General features: G+C 45.2%; 1 protein-coding gene across 2 annotated transcripts in view; it reads left to right on the forward strand.

Moving 5' to 3' along the window:
• The window catches only part of LOC111975508 (alkyldihydroxyacetonephosphate synthase, peroxisomal), a 35,212-nt gene extending 17,554 nt beyond the window's left edge, over positions 1 to 17,658 (forward strand). For both annotated transcript variants that reach the window (XM_024003817.3, XM_024003822.3), the window contains 10 exon segments: positions 1,057 to 1,184; positions 1,795 to 1,846; positions 4,790 to 4,866; positions 4,974 to 5,086; positions 6,503 to 6,572; positions 6,971 to 7,032; positions 7,980 to 8,069; positions 11,565 to 11,664; positions 11,858 to 11,915; positions 15,517 to 17,658. In XM_024003817.3, coding sequence (XP_023859585.1) covers positions 1,057 to 1,184; positions 1,795 to 1,846; positions 4,790 to 4,866; positions 4,974 to 5,086; positions 6,503 to 6,572; positions 6,971 to 7,032; positions 7,980 to 8,069; positions 11,565 to 11,664; positions 11,858 to 11,915; positions 15,517 to 15,638 — 872 coding nt within the window. In that variant the 3' untranslated portion in view covers positions 15,639 to 17,658.
• Positions 17,659 to 18,952: the final 1,294 nt, after the last annotated feature.

The raw sequence follows: 18,952 nt of genomic DNA on the forward strand, positions 1-18,952 counted from the left end.
CATTAAGCCGTTATCAAGACATCTGTGTTTTTTCATAGAAATAGTAATTAAAGACAATATATTAAATAAAAAAAATCACATTTTGATTTCCTCCCGCAGAATTATTAACTGGTGCCTCTGAGGTTATCACTATTTACGGTGTGATCTCATTAGATAAAGTCTTTGTTACAATCCTTTCCACCGTTCAGGTTTTATAGAGCGAGTTACTGCATCTATACTGTCCATGGGATTTGTAAACAGAGCTAAGCAAAACAGGATTCCTTTATTGGTGTGTTTACTGCGTAGTTTGGCCCATTAGTTGTCCAGATTTTGCCATTTGGGAGTCCGTCCATGCCAATAACATGCATTTGCATTCAAATTGTCATCTTTTTCTACAACCTCTTCTTCGTTTTTCTGAAACACGGGAAATAGCATTGTCTGTTTTGATAGAGAACATTCATTAAGGGACTAGTGCGTKCCAAATGGCACCCTTTTCCTTCAATAGTGCACTACTTTTTACCGGAGCCCTATGGGCACTGATAAGAAATAGTGCTCTATAAAGGGAATAGGGGTCCATTTTGGACATAGACATTCTTGCGGCAGGGAAAATTCTACGTAGAACGTGGAACATGACACGTAAAGCTACAGACACAGTGGATACTTTGTGGGGTCAGAGGTTAGCTGGGAACCCTAGGCGACATGTAATGGGTTCCTGGTGTTGGCCTTCCTTTGATATGGACCTGTTTTATTTCCTCGATAAATCTCATTGGTCTCCTGTGAGCAGCATGAAACCAGATCACAGAGGTGGAAGGTGACACACAGGTCACCACCAGTGACGTGGTGGTAAAGAAACTAGGTGGGTAAAAGCTTGAGCAAAATAAGAAAGGTGCGGAAACGGCGTTTTACATGTGGTTACCCTCCACTACACCACTGATCATCACCAACCCAGTTAGTTAAGTCGGGCATTAACGCTTCAATTATCAATCAAACCACAACCAATGTCAGGCTATTGTTTTAAAATCATTATTGTGTGAGAACCTCGGTTTCTATGGTATGTTCCCTTGTGTTTTCCACTAGGAACTCTTGGTGTGGTTACCGAGGTAACGATGAAGATCCGGCCAATCCCAGAGTACCAGAAGTACGGCTCGGTGGTCTTCCCAAACTTTGAGGCAGGAGTGGCCTGCTTACGAGAGGTAGCCAAGCAGGTAAAAGACCATTACCATCTTGTGTTGAGTGTTTGTACAATGTACCTATAGGTTACATTATAATAACAGTGAGAACAGTAGCTAAACTATGCAGGTATTGAACAGTGCAGATCAATGCTATATTGTAGTGTACAAACAAAGTGGTCAGTTAATGATTGGCAGATCACCTATTCTGGGAAGGAATTCATTTGAATGATAATGAAGACCATAATAATGAATAAGCTACCTCTTTTCACTCTTACTGGGTAGTGCTGATGCAACCATTATCGATGACTACAAGCATATGATTTGTGCAGCCCCGTTCGTTACAGAAATGAGTTGAGTCGGTACACTAGTATAGCACACAATTAAGGTATCGACCATTGAGCCGTGGCTTTTCATGGACGTATCCACACACTACCAGGAATGTCTGCTCATGTCTACAGGTTGTGTATTATTGTGTAACAAATGTTATTTCAAAGTAATTTGAAAGGTTTTTCTCTAAATTACGAAACGTAATGCAGGTTCAACTTTCACAAGGAAAATTACTAGAATATAGTGTGGGATGGGGAAATGTTTACAAAATAAAATGAAACATGCTCCTAAATTATACCTTATTTTTTTCTCCAAGAGGTGTGCACCTGCATCCATCCGGCTCATGGATAACGAACAGTTTCAGTTCGGTAAGTCAACATCATTCAAAACCCTGCCATTTCATCTCTGCAAAGGAACCTACATTGAATGTATAAAACATTAAAACACCTTCCTAATATTGAGTTGCACCCCCACCCCCGTTTACCCTCAGAACAGCTTCAATTTGTCAGGGCACGGACTCTACAAGGTGTCGAAAGTGTTCCTCATGGATGCTGGCCCATGTTGACCCCAATGCTTCCCACCGTTGTGTTAAGTAGGACGGATGTCCTTTGGGTAGTGGACCATTCTTGATACACACAGGAAACTGTTGAGTGTGAAAAACCCAGCAGCATTGCAGTTCTTGACACAAACCGGTGCGCCTGGCACCTACTACCATACCCTGTTCAAAGTCACTTAAATATTTTTTGTCTTGCCCATTCACCCTCTGAATGGCACACATACACAATCCATGTCTCAATTGTCTCAAGGCTTAACAATTCCTTCTTTTAACCTGTGTCRTCCAATTCATCTACACTGATTGAAGTGGATTTAACAYGTGACATCAACAAGCGATCATAGCGTTCACCTGGTCAGTCTGTCATGGAAAGACCTCATAATGTTTTGTACACTCAGTGTGTCTTAGTTTAACACGGGAGCTCAGTGAAGTAGTAGTCTATGCTCTCTGGCTCCACACGCTGCCTGTGCTGTGTGGATGACCTGGTTTCCATTTCTAAGTAATTCCCTCTAGTTCCCTCCACAMTTCACCCCCCTCTGTAGCCTTTCTCAGACAAGGCTGGAATCTGAGGAACATGCTAGTACTTTTTAGTGATGGGGGGGTCGATATACATATCGGGATATTTTTCATGATATATTGCATCGTTTTGACAATAAAGCAATATTATTTTTGGGCTAGTTGGCTGTACCTGCACCAAAACTCCAGTATTTTTCCTTCATAGCTTGTTCTCCATCTTTTTAAAAAGGGAGACAGTTTGTTTTCAGCGCTTTGATTTCCACGACTGATCAAAAGTCGTTTTCTCATGGCTCTCTCTTGTCCCTCTGCAGCAGACATATGGTGAGGAATATGTTTGGAACATCGAYTCTCAATAYAATCACAGTATCGAATCGCAATGCATGTAGAATCACAATATATATCGTATCGGCACCCAAGTATCGTGATAATATCATATCGTGAGGTCCCTGGCAATTCCCAGCTTGAGTCTATGCCATGTCTTTCTGCTCAATCATTGTATTTTGAAAATAGTCTAATTCCTTGAATGTGACATTCTTTTTAATTGCCATTTGGCCTGGTTTTGTGTGAGGCTTTTCCCCCCAACTGTAATCCATTTGAGAAAAGAATACAGCATTGGCAACGTTTCTTCATGTATGCTTTTGCCTCTCTGCTGCGTTGCATGAAGTTAAATGTAGCGTTATTTCAGCAGAGGATCTAGCTACACACACACACACGACTCGTGGATTGAAGCCCAATGAAAAATGACCTTGGCAACAATTAAGCAGTTGTTATATTGAAGTTTTACAATATTTTTCTTTAGGTCTGGGGGAATGTATCAGGCGTTTGTGCCCGACATCTTTGTAAAGTTCTTCAGTCTCCTGGGATCTCATTAGTCTCCCTATATTCCCACTTTTCACCGAGTGAGCACTTCTTAGCATTAAGCAGGCAAGATGAAGCGACCAGGTTTCTCACTAATAACTGAACCTCAGTCTGGACTGATAGGATACCTTCTTGGACTTATTAGTGCCTTCCCAGCAAACCGGGAACAATCCCAGGATATTAGCGAACATTCTCATTAAGTTCTAGTTAGGATTTTATCTAACATGATAACATTCAAATGTTTTTGGTTTAAAAATAAAATACAAATTTATTTTAATGTTTTAAATGAAATATTCTTGGAATGTTCTAGCATCCACTAAAATGTTGTGCACAACATCTGTATCAACCACCACATAACATTCCCCTGAGGTTTTTTATTAGGTTTCCAGGTAATGTAACAGAATGTGTTCTGTGAATGTTCTTGCAACGTCAGGCAAATGTTTTATGCAAACACTGTATAATCATCAGCACACCTGGACAGTTTTGGTGTTATTAGAACTTTTGAGGCAATCTAATGAATGTTCTGGGAATGTTCACAGAACCAATTTTTGTTTGCTGGGTTGCCTTCCCTTTTAATCACCCTGGCTGCTGAGTGAGGGGATCTGATGTATTCAATGGGCCTGCTCATTTCCGAATTGTACAAAGTAAAATATAAAATATAGGGGCCACTTATCTCAATACGCTAGTAAGATGAAAATGGCAAGTGGTATGTTAGCCATTGACATGCATTAAATGCAAATGAACAAAAGGCAGACTGGGGGGAAATGACACACTGTATGTATAATCCCTCTCCTCTCTGGTCGTTGAGTATTTAATTAATGAGCGTGATGGCTGCGGGAGACCTAAAGACCCACAATCAAATTTGGAATGGAAACAATTGGGACACTAAGTGATGAAGAGACTGTGAGACGGAGGGGAAAGAAATGAAGTGTTCAGTCTCCACAGAGTCACCCAGGACTCTACCCCACTGTGATTGATAACCATCCCATCGGCTCCAGACCCTCATTTTAGCTTGTCCACAGGCGCTTTGTGTGTCCGATCACGAATAAATCAAAACGTGCGGTGGCTGAGGAAGACGGATATGGCCGTGTCAAGCCCACTTCCCCTCGGAAACCCACTGATTTATTGTCCCTGTCGCAGGCACTTGTAAAGTTATTCAAATGTTACCATTTATTTTCCTCCTTTTGTTTCCACACCCAAATAAATGTGACTTAGTTGCCATGTTAGTCCTGGAGGAAACAGGCAGGAGATGGGTGGGCTAAGTGGGACCAAATGTGTGAATAAACGATATCGGTAGTTCCTCTAAACTGTATTGTTCTAAAGAGAAAAGACAGAGGTCCACTTGGCTTTTGAGTTAAGGGACTTGGCCCTTCTGTTTCTACAGGTCATGCCCTGAAACCTCAAGTGTCGTCCATTTTCACAAATTTTGTGGAAGGGTTAAAGAAATTCTACATCACCAAGGTAATTCTTAATGATTTGGCAGAAATACTACTCCTCATTTCTCTCTTGTATGTCATTTGTACTTTCTGGAAACGGTTAAACAAATTTTACTTCCCTGTTTTTCCCAGTTCAAAGGTTTCGACCCCCACCAGTTGGTTGTTGCCACCCTGCTGTTCGAAGGGGACCGCGAGAGGGTCTTGCAGCATGAAAAACAAGTTTACGACATTGCTGCAACATTTGGGTAAGTAGCCCCCATTTCCTTCTCTCAGGTCAGTAGATGTTACCCAACATACATCCTAAATTTGTGAGGGTTAAATTCCCCCCTTTTATTCTGGAAGACTGTCTTCAGCGCACAGGTTGCATACAACACGTGAGAACCACAGTTGGTACCTGGTACACTCCTCATTGTGAGAAATCTGCCTTAGGCCTTGCTTGGAGGCATTCCATTGCCATAGTGGAAGAGCTTGGCCCCTCAGGCTGAAGGTGGTGTGTTTGAACCAATCTAAGACCAAGTATAAAGAGCAGTGTGATGGATCACATGTGGCCGTCCTCCTGTCAGACCTACTTTGGTGACGGGGGGGGGGGGGTGGCCTGGCCTGGCTATTCTGATTGATTGTGAGGCAGATCAATAGAGGCCCTGGTGGAAATAAGTGATCTATCAGCCTGAAAGGGATGCTATCTCTCTCCATTCTGTATATCTGCACCTTAACTACAACAGCAACAAACCTGGGTTCCTCATAGTTCCCCTACATGTTCAATTCACCTGCGCTCGTGGAATTCTAGAGACATTCCTTCGCTCCTCTAACAACCCTGTATACAACTGAAAGGTCCAAAATAATCGATTATATATACAAAAGTGTGTTGTCATGTGTAGTGCCACAGAGGTCAGAGAGTAGGGACTTGGTGATGAAGCCGTGCTGTAAGGCCCATGTCTGAGGTGCCTGAAGGCCTCCGCTGGGCTGGGGGTCCCACCCTGCCCGGAACCACACTGTTCCACACCATTAAAGAGGAATCAGAACATACTGTAGCAAATAACTCACTTCTTCATCCCCCTGAACACACCTCATCCGCTCTGCACCTAGTCATCATAAACAAACCTTTCATGAAAACACTGGACCCATGAGAAATACCGTTCTTGTCTTGGTGACCCTATGGATTGTGTATTAGTGTTGCTCCTTGGCCCAGTGCACAGCTTCCAGTCCATTCCTCAGGTCACTGGCTTTGTGCTCTCAGGTAATATCCTGACCAATTCATAAGTTTAATCATTGAAAAGGCCTCACCTACCAGGCAGTGTGTTGTGTTTTAGTTTTTCCATAATTTCATCATCACTTGTCGAGAGCCTGTGATCGATTGGGGGGGTCTGTAAGGGATATTGTCTTCTGGTTTTAAGAAATTAGGGGAGAAAAGTACAGGTAAATCAATTTAGTGATTTCTTAATGAGCGCGTCCTGATTTAATTTGGGTTGTTGGTTGAAAATGTTATTACCCGTGGCGGGTGATGGATGTGTGGTTGACCCGCAGGGAGGCACAGAGCGGCAATCATTGATTTGAACATTGTGGCAGTGACAGGTACTGACGGGCATCACAGGCAGCTGTGGTCAGGGAGAGATGACAGGGCCAGAAAGGAACCTGTTAAATATTAACTTATCTTTTTCCAGGGGCCTGGCAGCTGGAGAGGACAATGGACAGAGAGGCTACATTCTGACCTTCGTCATCGCTTACCTCCGGGTGGGTCACTTCTTCTCCTCTATTCTGCCATACTCTCCCAGTGTCCAGAGACAGCTCGGGGAGGGAGGGAGGGGGCACTGCTCACAGGGGCAGATAGAGACCTCTGTCAGCTGATAGGATAGAAGGAACATACACACAAAGGCTGCAGAATGTGACCTCCGAGATATCTGGCACCTCTGTTCAGCCAGGGATGTCATGTTGTCATTCGAGGAATCTTGGCATGAGCAATTGACAATGAAAAGCGCAGATCTTTCCCTTACGCGAATTGTGAAACAGCTATATTAGCTATATTGTGTGCCTCTTTATTTGACTTCCAATAAAAGTTATTTTATTTGATCATATATTGTCCCCTTCTATTATGTTTTACTTCAGCATTTTTCCTGCGGTTTATTTAACAGGACTTGGGGATGGACTACTACGTGGTCGCGGAATCATTTGAGACATCGGTGCCTTGGGACAGGTAAAGACAAAGATGGCAACTTGTTTAACCTTTGTGAATGAACGAGTGTCTCTGAACTGGTGTGACAATTCGACATCACTCTCGTCCCACACAGTCAGTTTGAAGAGCCCCAAAGACAAGTAGCTCGACCCCCACTCCCTCTCTGACATTCACCTTCATGCCTGCCTTCTCCCTCCATTAACTGGCTGTGCGTAGGAGGGAAGACTGCCTCTTCAGCCCCAGCCTGACTCTGTGCAGGGGGAGCGAGAGGGAAAGAGAGAGACATGGCCAATGTGATGCATTCATGTGTGCTGCTGGGTGTGAGATTGAACATGAATTTCCAACATACAGTGTTGGAAATTCAGTGTAAAAAACCTTCCCATTATGAAACCACACAGTTCTTCCCACACATGAACAAAAATGACTGACTCCCTTGCACGTTAAAGCGATATCTCAGGAGAGTAACCCACCCCCCCCCCTTTTCACAGACACACGGGCACACACACACACACGGACAGACACGCGTGCTCAGCACCCCACTGTGTAGACTGCCTGATGGGGGTTAGCAGGCGAGCATATGTTCAGGGCTCATTACCCCTCTTCCTCCTCCATCTCTTCACACTAGGCTGCACATGCCTGGGAGTGACGGCCATTAGAGAACAGAGTGAGCCAGTCTCTCCCAGCTACAAATACCTAGCACTACAGTCTCCATAATGGTGTGAGGTTTTCCATTTTGTCTGTCTCTCTGTCTGTGTACCCCACAGTACAGGGCCAGAGGCCTTCTCTTCACATAACTCTCGACAGCTCAGCTCCACCTGTCGTACTGGGTTAAATCATGGGGCTGTGCACCCTATTCCCTATATAGTGCATTACTGGGTCTCGGGGCTTATATCATGTTCTAACATTCTGCTACTCTTCAGGAGAACATGCTAGTCTTTATGTTTCTTCCTCCTGTTGTCTTTCTTCAGGGTGTTGGACCTTTGCCGGAATGTCAAAGAGCGTATTAACCGAGAGTGTAAAGAGCGAGGGGTCCAGTTTCAACCCTTGACCTCATGCAGGTACGTTTAGGAAGAGACCTTTCAGCCGTCTTGGTTTCCGAGCGACAACACACCTGCTGACATCGTGGAGATCATGTTGAAAACCTGGACATGACCTCTGCATCTCTAACTCCATGATTCAACTTGTGTACATATTTGACCGGTGTGGTTGATCATATCCGATGATTATATCTTCTAAAATGTGTTCCCTGCTATGAGTGTGCCAGTAGTGTGTGCGCGCAAGCAAGAGAGGAGTCCTGTGTGTGACCTTCCCTGTGTGACCTGGCCACACACGCACAGACCGCCTGCTCCTTGCTCACTGTGGACAGATTAGGGCCCAACCTGATTAGGCTTCAGCCATTTATTTCCCGCCTGCAGTCTGTCACATGATTGATTTGCCCATTTAACCTCTAGAAGCCAGTACACCCTCCGAGCGATGGGCCACGTCACAGGAACAACAGCTCTTCCCACAACTCCTCAAAAGAGATGGGGGCTAGAGAAAAACAACACAGTAAAGAGACGGGAGGCTAGGGAAAAACAACACAGTAAAGAGACGGGAGGCTAGGGAAAAACAACACAGTAAAGAGACGGGAGGCTAGGGAAAAACAACACAGTAAAGAGACGGGCAGGCTAGGGGCAAAAAACACTGTAAAGAGACTGGGGGCTAGGGCAAAACAACACTGTAAGAGACGGGGGGCTAGGGCAAAACAACCTGTAAAGAGACGGGGGCTAGGGCCAAAACAACACTGTAAAGAGACTGGGGGCTAGGGCAAAACAACACTGTAAAGAGACGGGGGGCTAGGGCAAAACAACACTGTAAAGAGACGGGGGCTAGGGCAAAACAACACTGTAAAGAGACGGGGGCTAGGGCAAAACAACACTGTAAAGAGACAGGAGGCTAGGGCAAAACAACACTGTAAAGAGACAGGGGGCTAGGGCAAAACAACACTGTAAAGAGACGGGAGGCTAGGGCAAAACAACACTGTAAAGAGACGGGGCTAGGGCAAACAACACAGTGTAAGAGACGGGGCTAGGGCAAAACAACACTGTAAAGAGACAGGAGGCTAGGGCAAAACAACACTGTAAAGAGACAGGAGGCTAGGGAAAAACAACACTGTAAAGAGACTGGGGGCTAGGCAAAACAACACTGTAAAGAGACAGGAGGCTAGGGTCAAACAACACTGTAAAGAGACGGGAGGCTAGGCAAAACAACTGTAAAGAGACGGGAGGCTAAGGCAACAACACTGTAAAGAGAAGGGGGGCTAGGGCAAAACAACACTGTAAGAGACAGGGGGCTAGGGCAAAACAAACTGTAAAGAGACGGGGGCTAGGGCAAAACAACACTGTAAAGAGACAGGAGGCTAGGGCAAAACAACACTAAAGAGACAGGAGGCTAGGGCAAAACAACACTGTAAAGAGACGGGAGGCTAGGGCAAAACAACACTGTAAAGAGACGGGGGCTAGGGCAAAAACACACTGTAAAGAGACAGGAGGCTAGGGCAAAACAACACTAAAGAGACGGGAGCTAGGGCAAAACAACACTGTAAAGAGACAGGAGGCTAGGGCAAAACAACACTGTAAAGAGACTGGGGGCTAGGGCAAAACAACACTAAAGAGACGGGAGGCTAGGGCAAAAACAACACTGTAAAGAGACAGGGGCTAGGGCAAAACAACACTGTAAAGAGACGGGAGGCTAGGGCAAACAACACTGTAAAGAGACGGGAGGCTAGGGCAAAACACACTGTAAGAGAAGGGGGCTAGGCAAAACAACACTGTAAAGAGACAGGGGCTAGGGCAAAACAACACTGTAAAGAGACGGGGGCTAGGGCAAAACAACACTGTAAAGAGACAGGAGGCTAGGGCAAAACAACACTGTAAAGAGACAGGGGGCTAGGGCAAAACAACACTAAAGAGACAGGAGGCTAGGGCAAACAACACTGTAAGAGACAGGGGGCTAGGCAAAACAACACTGTAAAGAGACAGGGGCTAGGGCAAAACAACACTAAAGAGACAGGAGGCTAGGGCAAAACAACACTGTAAAGAGACGGGAGGGCTAGGGCAAAACAACACTGTAAAGAGACGGGGGCTAGGGCAAACAAACACTGTAAAGAGACAGGGGGCTAGGGCAAAACAACACTGTAAAGAGACGGGGCTAGGGCAAAAACAACACTGTAAAGAGACAGGAGGCTAGGGCAAAACAACACTAAAGAGACAGGAGGCTAGGGACAAACAACACTGTAAAGAGACGGGGCCTAGGGAAACAACACTGTAAAGAGACGGGGGCTAGGCAAAACAACACTGTAAAGAGACGGGGGCTAGGGCAAAACAACACTGTAAAGAGACGGGGGCTAGGACAAACAACACTGTAAAGAGACGGGGGGCTAGGGCAAAAACAACACTGTAAAGAGACGGGAGGCTAGGGCAAAACAACACTGTAAAGAGACGGGGGCTAGGGCAAAAAACACTGTAAAGAGACGGGAGCTAGGGCAAAACAACACTGTAAAGAGACTGGGGCTAGGGCAAAACAACACTGTAAAGAGACGGGAGGCTAGGGCAAAACAACACTGTAAAGAGACGGGGGCTAGGGCAAAACAACACTGTAAAGAAGACTGGGGGCTAGGGCAAAACAACACTGTAAAGAGACGGGGGCTAGGCAAAACAACACTGTAAGAGACGGGGGTCTTAGGGCAAAACAACACTGTAAAGAGACTGGGGGCTAGGGCAAAACAACACTGTAAAGAGACTGGGGGCTAGGGCAAAACAACACTGTAAAGAGACTCTTGTACTGGTGTTTCCTTTCCCTGAAGCACAGTGTTACATTGATACGGGTTTAGTTTAATTTTCAATGCAGATCTTTTTGCCCTGGTTAGAGTTATAGTAAATATGCACATGCCTACTAAGATGGTTAATATCCAATAAATGTTTAATGATAAGGGAATCAAGCATCATTTTATCATATTAGCCCTGCGCTTCTTAAAAGGAAGCACGTAACGTTTTCAAATAGTATTCATCTTTTGAACTGTGCAAAATYTCAGTCATTATTATAATTTATTGTTTTGCGTATTCATGTGAAAGCACAATCTTTTAGCCAGTTGCGGACAGCCAGTGTTGAAGCATATTGTGTCCTGAACCATTGTAAATGTAGCTCAGATAATCCAATCAAAGTGTGCTGATGGCTATTCAATGTCCTGATAATGGGATGTTATTAAAGGTGACTGATCCACCGCATCTCCTCCGCGTCTCAGAAAACATGAGCGAGAATTGGGGTCAGAGGTTCACGAGAACACCAGCCTCTCGCCTCCATCCGTCTGCTCTCCGATTCCAATGAGAGAGAAAAAAATAGCATTTATTGTTACAAAATTGATTTTGGTTCTACTAAACGATGCTCTCTTTGGATTCATGTGGAGATAAATTGCAGTGGGACAAGTGTGGACAAAAGCATTTAAGAACATAACTCAGCCTTTATTCTCTGTTGTGAACATTATCATGTTGAAACCCTTTCCTCTTGCCTTGCAGAGTGACTCAGACCTATGACGCTGGCGCATGTGTTTACTTCTACTTTGCCTTCAACTACAGAGGACTGGCGGATCCAGTACATACATATGAACAAGTGGAGGTAAATCTACGGAGCACTCCAAATATGTGCTAGCTACCCACTCACAGACATGCGTCCTTTCTGACCTGGAACTCTAACCGTTACCACTCAGGAGGATGTATACCACCATAGTTAAGGGTGATGATAGTCATTGTGGAAATAATGGGTTCATTGATGCATTGATTGATGTGTGTCGTCTGTTGTCCATTCCTAGCACGCTGCTAGAGAGGAGATCCTAGCCAATGGAGGAAGCCTCTCGCACCACCATGGAGGTACAGTCAAGTGAACATCCCTACATCTAACCATTTCAGCACGCTTTGGCACCGTTTCTTCGGATCAAAACCCGACAAATTCATAATACTGACCTGCCTCCTCACTTAGAGATGGGTGGCAGGGGCAGTGGTTTAAAGTCACATTAGGGTAGTCTGACAGGCTCTTTCGGTATGCTGCTCTATGTAAGAAAGCAGGCACAGAGTCTTTTGAAAACCTCTGTTTTGGCTAGGAGGAGACATTTCATTGCTTCCTTGGCGCGTCCAAACTTTCCCACAGTGCAGACAAGCGAGTCTGCCATGGCTCTTTTGTTCATTTCAACACGGGCCAAATGAAACGAGCAGGGGAGCGAGGGGGAAAAACGACTCTGTGGTGCCCTATCAGGGCTAACCGAAATGGCTACCTTACCTTATCTATATTGCCATCCGCCTGGCCGTTTTCATACATCAGTTCAGGCTATTCATCATGCCTGTCAAAAACAGCATGCAGTGAATCAGCTGCGATATTAAATCACAATTTCTCCTGAAGGCGGGGAAGGTTAAAAATTAAAAGATTGCTAATACTAGAAGGCAATGGGCCAGGGTAAATGATGCCGGTCTTATCGCCCGGTATTTACTGACCTCCAATCGGTGGGCCAGCCGGCCACCCGGGGCTGAGCAGGGAGGCTAAGCAGGGGGGTGTGGGGCCAGGGGGGAGAGGGGATATTGATGCAGCTTCTCGGTGCGAGTCCCACTCTGTAATTGTGATTAATAACAGCTGGGTCTGCTATCTGAGCGAGGACAGGCCGGTTTGTCTGCCCACAATCACCGCGTGACAAATGGAGCTAGTTTCACTGGGTTTTGTGTATCAAACAAAACAGATGTAGTCTGGGAGGACGAGGTGGGAGGCCACCGCAGGAAATATACATTTTTCTAACCTGTGTTTACACCAGGTCAGGCTGCCCAGGGTGCGTGCGTGCGCGCGTGTGTGTTGTGGCTCTGGGTGAGTGGAGTGTTGTGTGTGTGTGTGTGTGTGTGTGTGTGTGTGTGTGTGTGGAACCCTCTATCTACAGTTCTCCACTATCCATCCCTGCAGCTTAATACACTCTTGCTACAACAAAACTACATTTTTACACAAATATATGTGGACTGGATTTGACGGGTCGGTTTAAGTACATTTTAGAAGTAGTCAGATACCATCCATTCATGACAATATATTCTATTGTTTTGTTGTTCTATCCCCATTGTTTAGCTCTAAGGTGGTCACTGTTGCGTCAGAGTAGAATGTAAAAGGAAAAGTAATGTTTTAGCAGGAGCAGAGCTGTTGGCACACCAGTCAGGTTGAGAGTCATCCGTCTGTGTAAACACAGAAACAGTCCTGGTTCTTCAGACACTCACTCCATTGGACTTGTCCCTGTTCATATCAGAGAGACACAGGGCCACTACACTACCCACTCTTTCATGTCCTGGTCTCCATTTGTCAAAACAGGCCAGTACACACAGAGAGACTGAGTGGCAAGGCTCTCAGCTCAGTCCTATACTCCACATGAGAAGTACTCCAGAAGAGCAGGAAGGCAGCTCCTTCTGACCGTGTGACTCTATAGAATGTCGGCCTAAATGCCACCGGTCAACTGCACTACTACACAGGTCACCGAGTAGCACAGCTGGAAACCAAGAAAAGTGGGTTGAATTAGCTTATTTTCCGTTCATTAGCCATAGCTCTCGTTGTTGGGCCGTCTCCCAGAGGTACACAGAAATATCCGCTGTTTCTAGACCTCAGTGTTTCTCTTTCTCATTCATTTCCAAAATAAGTGCCTGCCTGCCTGCTCCTCTTTGCATGTCTCAGCTGTATGGCTAAACCCAGGGTAGATTGATTGCAATAGCAGGCGAAAAGGAGGGAAAATGACAAGATAGATGTGTAAATTATCACTGTGATGGAGGCAATGATGCAGTCCCAGCACCTTCTGTTTTCTCTCCTTCCTGAGTGGAGGGAGGGATGGAGGTGGGACGAGGGAGGGGAGAAGGGGGGAGGAGGAGGAGAGCAGGCCACTTTGTTAGTTATTGGGTAGCAGCGGATTGGGTGACTGACTGGTCCCACTGTCACCATCTGGGTGTGCGTGGCGTGGCCCCCCTGTTTGTCCTGTCTTGTCAGTAGACGGCCCTCTGTGGCCCCATGGCTGATTTCCATCTGTATCCCCTGGCTGCTCTGCCTCGYCGTCACTGATAGCATGGCGCCCTCCCATCTCCCCAAGCCTCCCCCATGCTCCAGGTCTCAGTCACCACCCCACCCCCTTTCTCTCAACTCCCCCCATTTAACATGGGAGGCTGGGCTGGCTCTCTTCAATGCCAGTGACGTAGAGACAGGGTGGGACAGTTCAGTTACGGGGGAAGGGATGGTATGTGAGCGCCCCTTTTCTATCTTGCTCTGTTAAATTTGTTGCTGTACTCTAATCTAATCTCTGATGGTTATATCTGCGCATTACCTGCAGGAGCTTGAGCTCCCAAAGCATGTACTCATTTCAGTGGCACCTGTTTAAGATCATTCCATTCTCAGGGCTGTTTTTAGACTAGTGGAAAAAAGATAGCTGTGTGTGCTTTTCCAAGAAAGTGCGACCTTACGCTTGATGTTTACCCAGAACAAACAGACTGCCTGGTTCCCTCTCTTCAAAGACACAATGTCGCTTTCAGATCGACTCTTATCTCAGCACAGGTTCCTCAACTTTTTTGTTTGTTATTTACTTTCTAAATGAATTGTGTGTTATCAGACAAAAGGAGTGAGGTTGCTGTGACCTGTTGTCACAATTGAGGACAGGTGGGGGTTTGTCATTCTAAAACTGATAGTGGATTGAACGCTTCTGTAGCAGTTTCAATGTGGAGGCAGTCCCATGAATGCTCCTGGTTTCCAGCCATGCTCTGGTCAGTGTTAGGACCTCGGTGTTGACTGTGTGCCAGGGACCAGTGAGAACCTGTCCCCTCTCCCAGAGGCTCCAGACTCCCTGCTGCGGTCCTGGCAGGACTGGGGGGACTCTGGAGTGTGTCTGTGTCTGGCCAGCTGGCAGAGCGCTGGTCTGGGCTCTCTGGCCAGGCCTGGCCCACTCTGTTCCAGCTCCTCAACAGGAGCCTCCTCACAGTGGGCCTGCGGCCAGAGCCATGACAGAGGACCATTGTGTCCCCACGCCACCGGCACAGTCAGTGGCCAGGGTCAGAAGGATGGCGGTGTGTGTGTGTGTGAGCGTGGCACGCTGGGACTTTAGGGCTGTGCTGGTCAGCCTGAGGAGAACACCCACCCCACACCGTGGTGGCGTCTGTGGGGGGGCGGGGGAATGATAAGGTAGTGGAAGCCTGCTCAGGGAATGCGGGAGGGAGAGGCAGAGCGGGGCGTGCATGCGGCGGCCAGCCGGCACCTCCTCAGGGAACACACAGGGCCTAATGAGTTTGATAGGCTGCTGGGCCCCATAAATCATGCCATGCAAAACATTTCTCCTCTCTGAATAAAAGCATTTATCACCTTCTGTTTATTCACTCACTCTCACAAGATTGATTGGCTCCCAGCAGCCTGCTGCGCAATCAGGCGTGCTGATTTCTCCTTTCTTTGTGTTTATTTTTTTKTTCTCTCTCTCTCCAGTTGGGAAACTTCGGAAGGAGTGGATGAAGGAGAGCATCTCCAGCTTGGGCGTCGGGATGCTCCAGTCCGTCAAGGATTATGTGGACCCAGATAACATTTTCGGCAACCGAAACCTCCTCTAATTTACTCCTTGCTTTGTTTTCCACCTTTTATCTTCACACCTTTTCTAACAGCCTCTCGTGCAATTGGCTTTAACAGTTTTACTAAAATGTGAAATTGACATGAAAATAAATATAAACGTTTCCCCCCCCTCCTCCTGTATGACTTGAGTTGAGCTGTCATCATCAGACGTGGTTCCATTCCTAGGGTGTGTGTCTGGTTCTTGAGGAAAGCAATAAGCTGGTCACCTTTCACTTTCCTCGCGTTACCTTCTGTTGCAGGCGGTAACAATAATCATCTATGATTCATTTTTGAAGATCATTGCATCAAGGCCTCAGTCCTTTCCAGAGTGTGTATCATACTAACTATAGTACTGTGAGTGTGTACTGTTGCTCTTTTCAGTCACGTGTACAACACGCCATAGGAACGGCCTTTCATACTGTACATGATGCGAGCTAACTTTTGTGATCCCATGTTTGCCATTTATTAATTCATGAATTGTTTCATACAATTTATGCCATCTTCACTAACTTAATTTGTATTTGTACACATTGTTTATTCACCTGTGTTTGGCACTACTTTAGCAGTAAGTTTGAGATGAACGCGCTCTGTAAATCCCTGTGCCTTTCTGAAGACGTCTCCCTTTCCTCCTCATACTCCAGGCACAAAGGTTACCAACTGGAAGCTTGACTGGTTTGTCTTTTTTGATGGCATCCTGTTTCTTCCCTAATAATGACCATGCCCTTCATTAGAGATTTCTGTTTCCAATTGGTCTTTGTATCTCAACTCAAGCCCTCATGCCTTTTAGTTATGACTTAGAATGATGAGTTATTGCCACAGGAGATGTGTCTTTTGTTTGGATCTAAACATGTACCTACCTAGGAGTATTTACATTATGCTTGAGTGGTGCCTACTGAAAATTGACCTCAGGGTTCAAACGTCCCTACCCTAAAACCTTAACTATTACGTTAAACTGTCATTGAAGAAACTATGACAAGGTTAGATGATGCATCTATCAACTCATATTATTCATATTTTTGTATTGATTTTTCTGAATTAGATTTGAACCTTGCATGGTCTTTGCTTGTCATATAGAGTTCAGTTTGTGGACAAAGCCAATGTACTTGGATCGTACATGCTTTAGTGTGTACTTTAGTGTTAACAGGTTACAGACAACTGAATCCCAATGCCCATGTTTGTACCAAAGACTTTTCACACAACCCATTCACCATGCAAACATACTGGATGTATATGTTTGTACATGTTGTATAGTTAAATACATTTAGTATTACATTAACATTTATATATCCTGATGATACTTTTTTATTATTCATATATGCAAATACCCAGAAACCATCTCTAGAAATATCCAAAAATATATAACTGTTACTGTAAGTATTACATGTACAGTACTTATTCCTGTTCATATCAGACAAAACTTKATTAAAATGTAATTACAATTGTCACTACTTCAAAATAAGTTGCTTGTATTTACACACAAATACATCAGAATTCATTGCTAGTCTGGTGAGCGTCCCAGTATTGTGGTTTTGTTGGAAAGGATACATTTGAGTCTAACAAAATTGTACCTTGTCACTTACCGATGATTGTGTAGCTAAGTTTGGCCTCTCTTTTGGAGGCATGTGTTGATGTTGTGGCCAATCCTGAACTCGCAGACATGGATTCTACTGTGCGGTGCTAGAGAAAGATACATGAAATGTTGTGCGACCATTTTCCTGTCACTACTACTGTATGACTTTGTTCCTCCTGTTCCCAAGCTAGCCTCACAGCTTTCCCACAGTGCATTGTGTCACCATGCCACCTTCCTGCCCAAGTGTCTCATCTCCAATTAACATTTTGCCTCAATGAAGGAAATGGTGGGGCCCCAGCCAGTATTTTCTGATCAGTTTCATGCTTTTACTTGTGATGGTATCGAAAGAGAACTTAATGAGAGCTTGAAAGTTTGTTATTTTCCACTTGATAGTATTAATATTCAAGTACATTTTGTTAATGATGTTTGTGCAATAAATTGAAATAAAACAAGCAGTTGTCTTGTAGATTGACACATCAGTTTTCATTCAGTTTAATGGAAATACTGTATCCAATTGACAGGAAATGTCACTGCTTGTCTCTCACATACAGGTGATGTCAGAACACACATTCTCTCCCACACACACACACAGAGGGCTTGACGGTCAGCAGAGCAAAGGGCCCGGTCCTCATAAAGATACAGGCATTGTTCGGCTGCCCACTCGTCCTCTTAAGACACGCAATTGACTCTACCTTCTTCAAGCTCAAGGTAATCCAGAACGGAGGAGTTGCTGTAACACACATCCTTTCTGTGCTTCCAGTCAAAGGTATCTCCAGCAGCTCCCCTGAGATTCATCCTCCCACTCACCCACCCACACACTGCTGCTGTTGCTGACGTCAACATGAACACAGCACTTATCTGGGGAACAGCTATGTTCAGATATGTAGCAATCCCAATCTTTCAGAGAGATTGTAATTACAAAGGATAATCTATGTTGATTTCTATGCCACCACCATCGCCCTGATTTTACACTGAGTGTACAAAACATTAGGAACACCTTTCCATTAGGAACACCTTTCCTTATTGATGTAACTTGTTAAATCCTCTTCAATCATTGCACTTGCCCATCAAGGGGAGGAGACTGGTTGAAGAAGGATTTTTAAGCCTTGAGACATGGATTGTGTATGTGTGCCATTCAGAGGGTGAATGAACAAGACAAAAGATTGAAGTGCCTTTGAACTGGGTGTGGTAGTAGGTGCCTGGTGCACCGGTTTGAGTGTCAAAAACTGCAACGGTGTTGGGTTTTTCACACGCAACAGTTTCCCGTGTGTATCAAGAACGGTCCAACACCCAAAGGACATCCAGTCAACTTGACCAACTGTGGGAAGCATTGGAGTCAACATGGGAAAACACCTTGTAGAGTCCATGTCCAGATGAATTGAGGCTGTCCTGAGGGCAAACGGGGTGCAACTCAATATTAGGAAGGTGTTACTAATACACACTTTGGAATGTATGCCACCAGGTATGAATATTTCTCAGTTATTTCTACAGTAGGTCTTGTGRGGACACATTTCAAACTTAGTCCTGATTTGAATCACTGCTCAGCAGGTAATCAGACACTATAATGAGATAGTGCTGGAATTCTCCAATGCGACTGTTCAGATTGCATCCATCCTCTTCATTCCTATATACCCATTTGTCCACATGGGGTCAGTATGGTAACAGGAAAAAATTGTGCATGTGTACTCTTCATTAGAGAATAGAATCCCTTACACAGCCTTACAAAATAATGAAGGCACAGACAAC

This window comes from Salvelinus sp. IW2-2015, linkage group LG2 (assembly GCF_002910315.2).
Source record: "Salvelinus sp. IW2-2015 linkage group LG2, ASM291031v2, whole genome shotgun sequence".
NCBI classification, from domain to species: Eukaryota; Metazoa; Chordata; class Actinopteri; order Salmoniformes; family Salmonidae; genus Salvelinus; species Salvelinus sp. IW2-2015.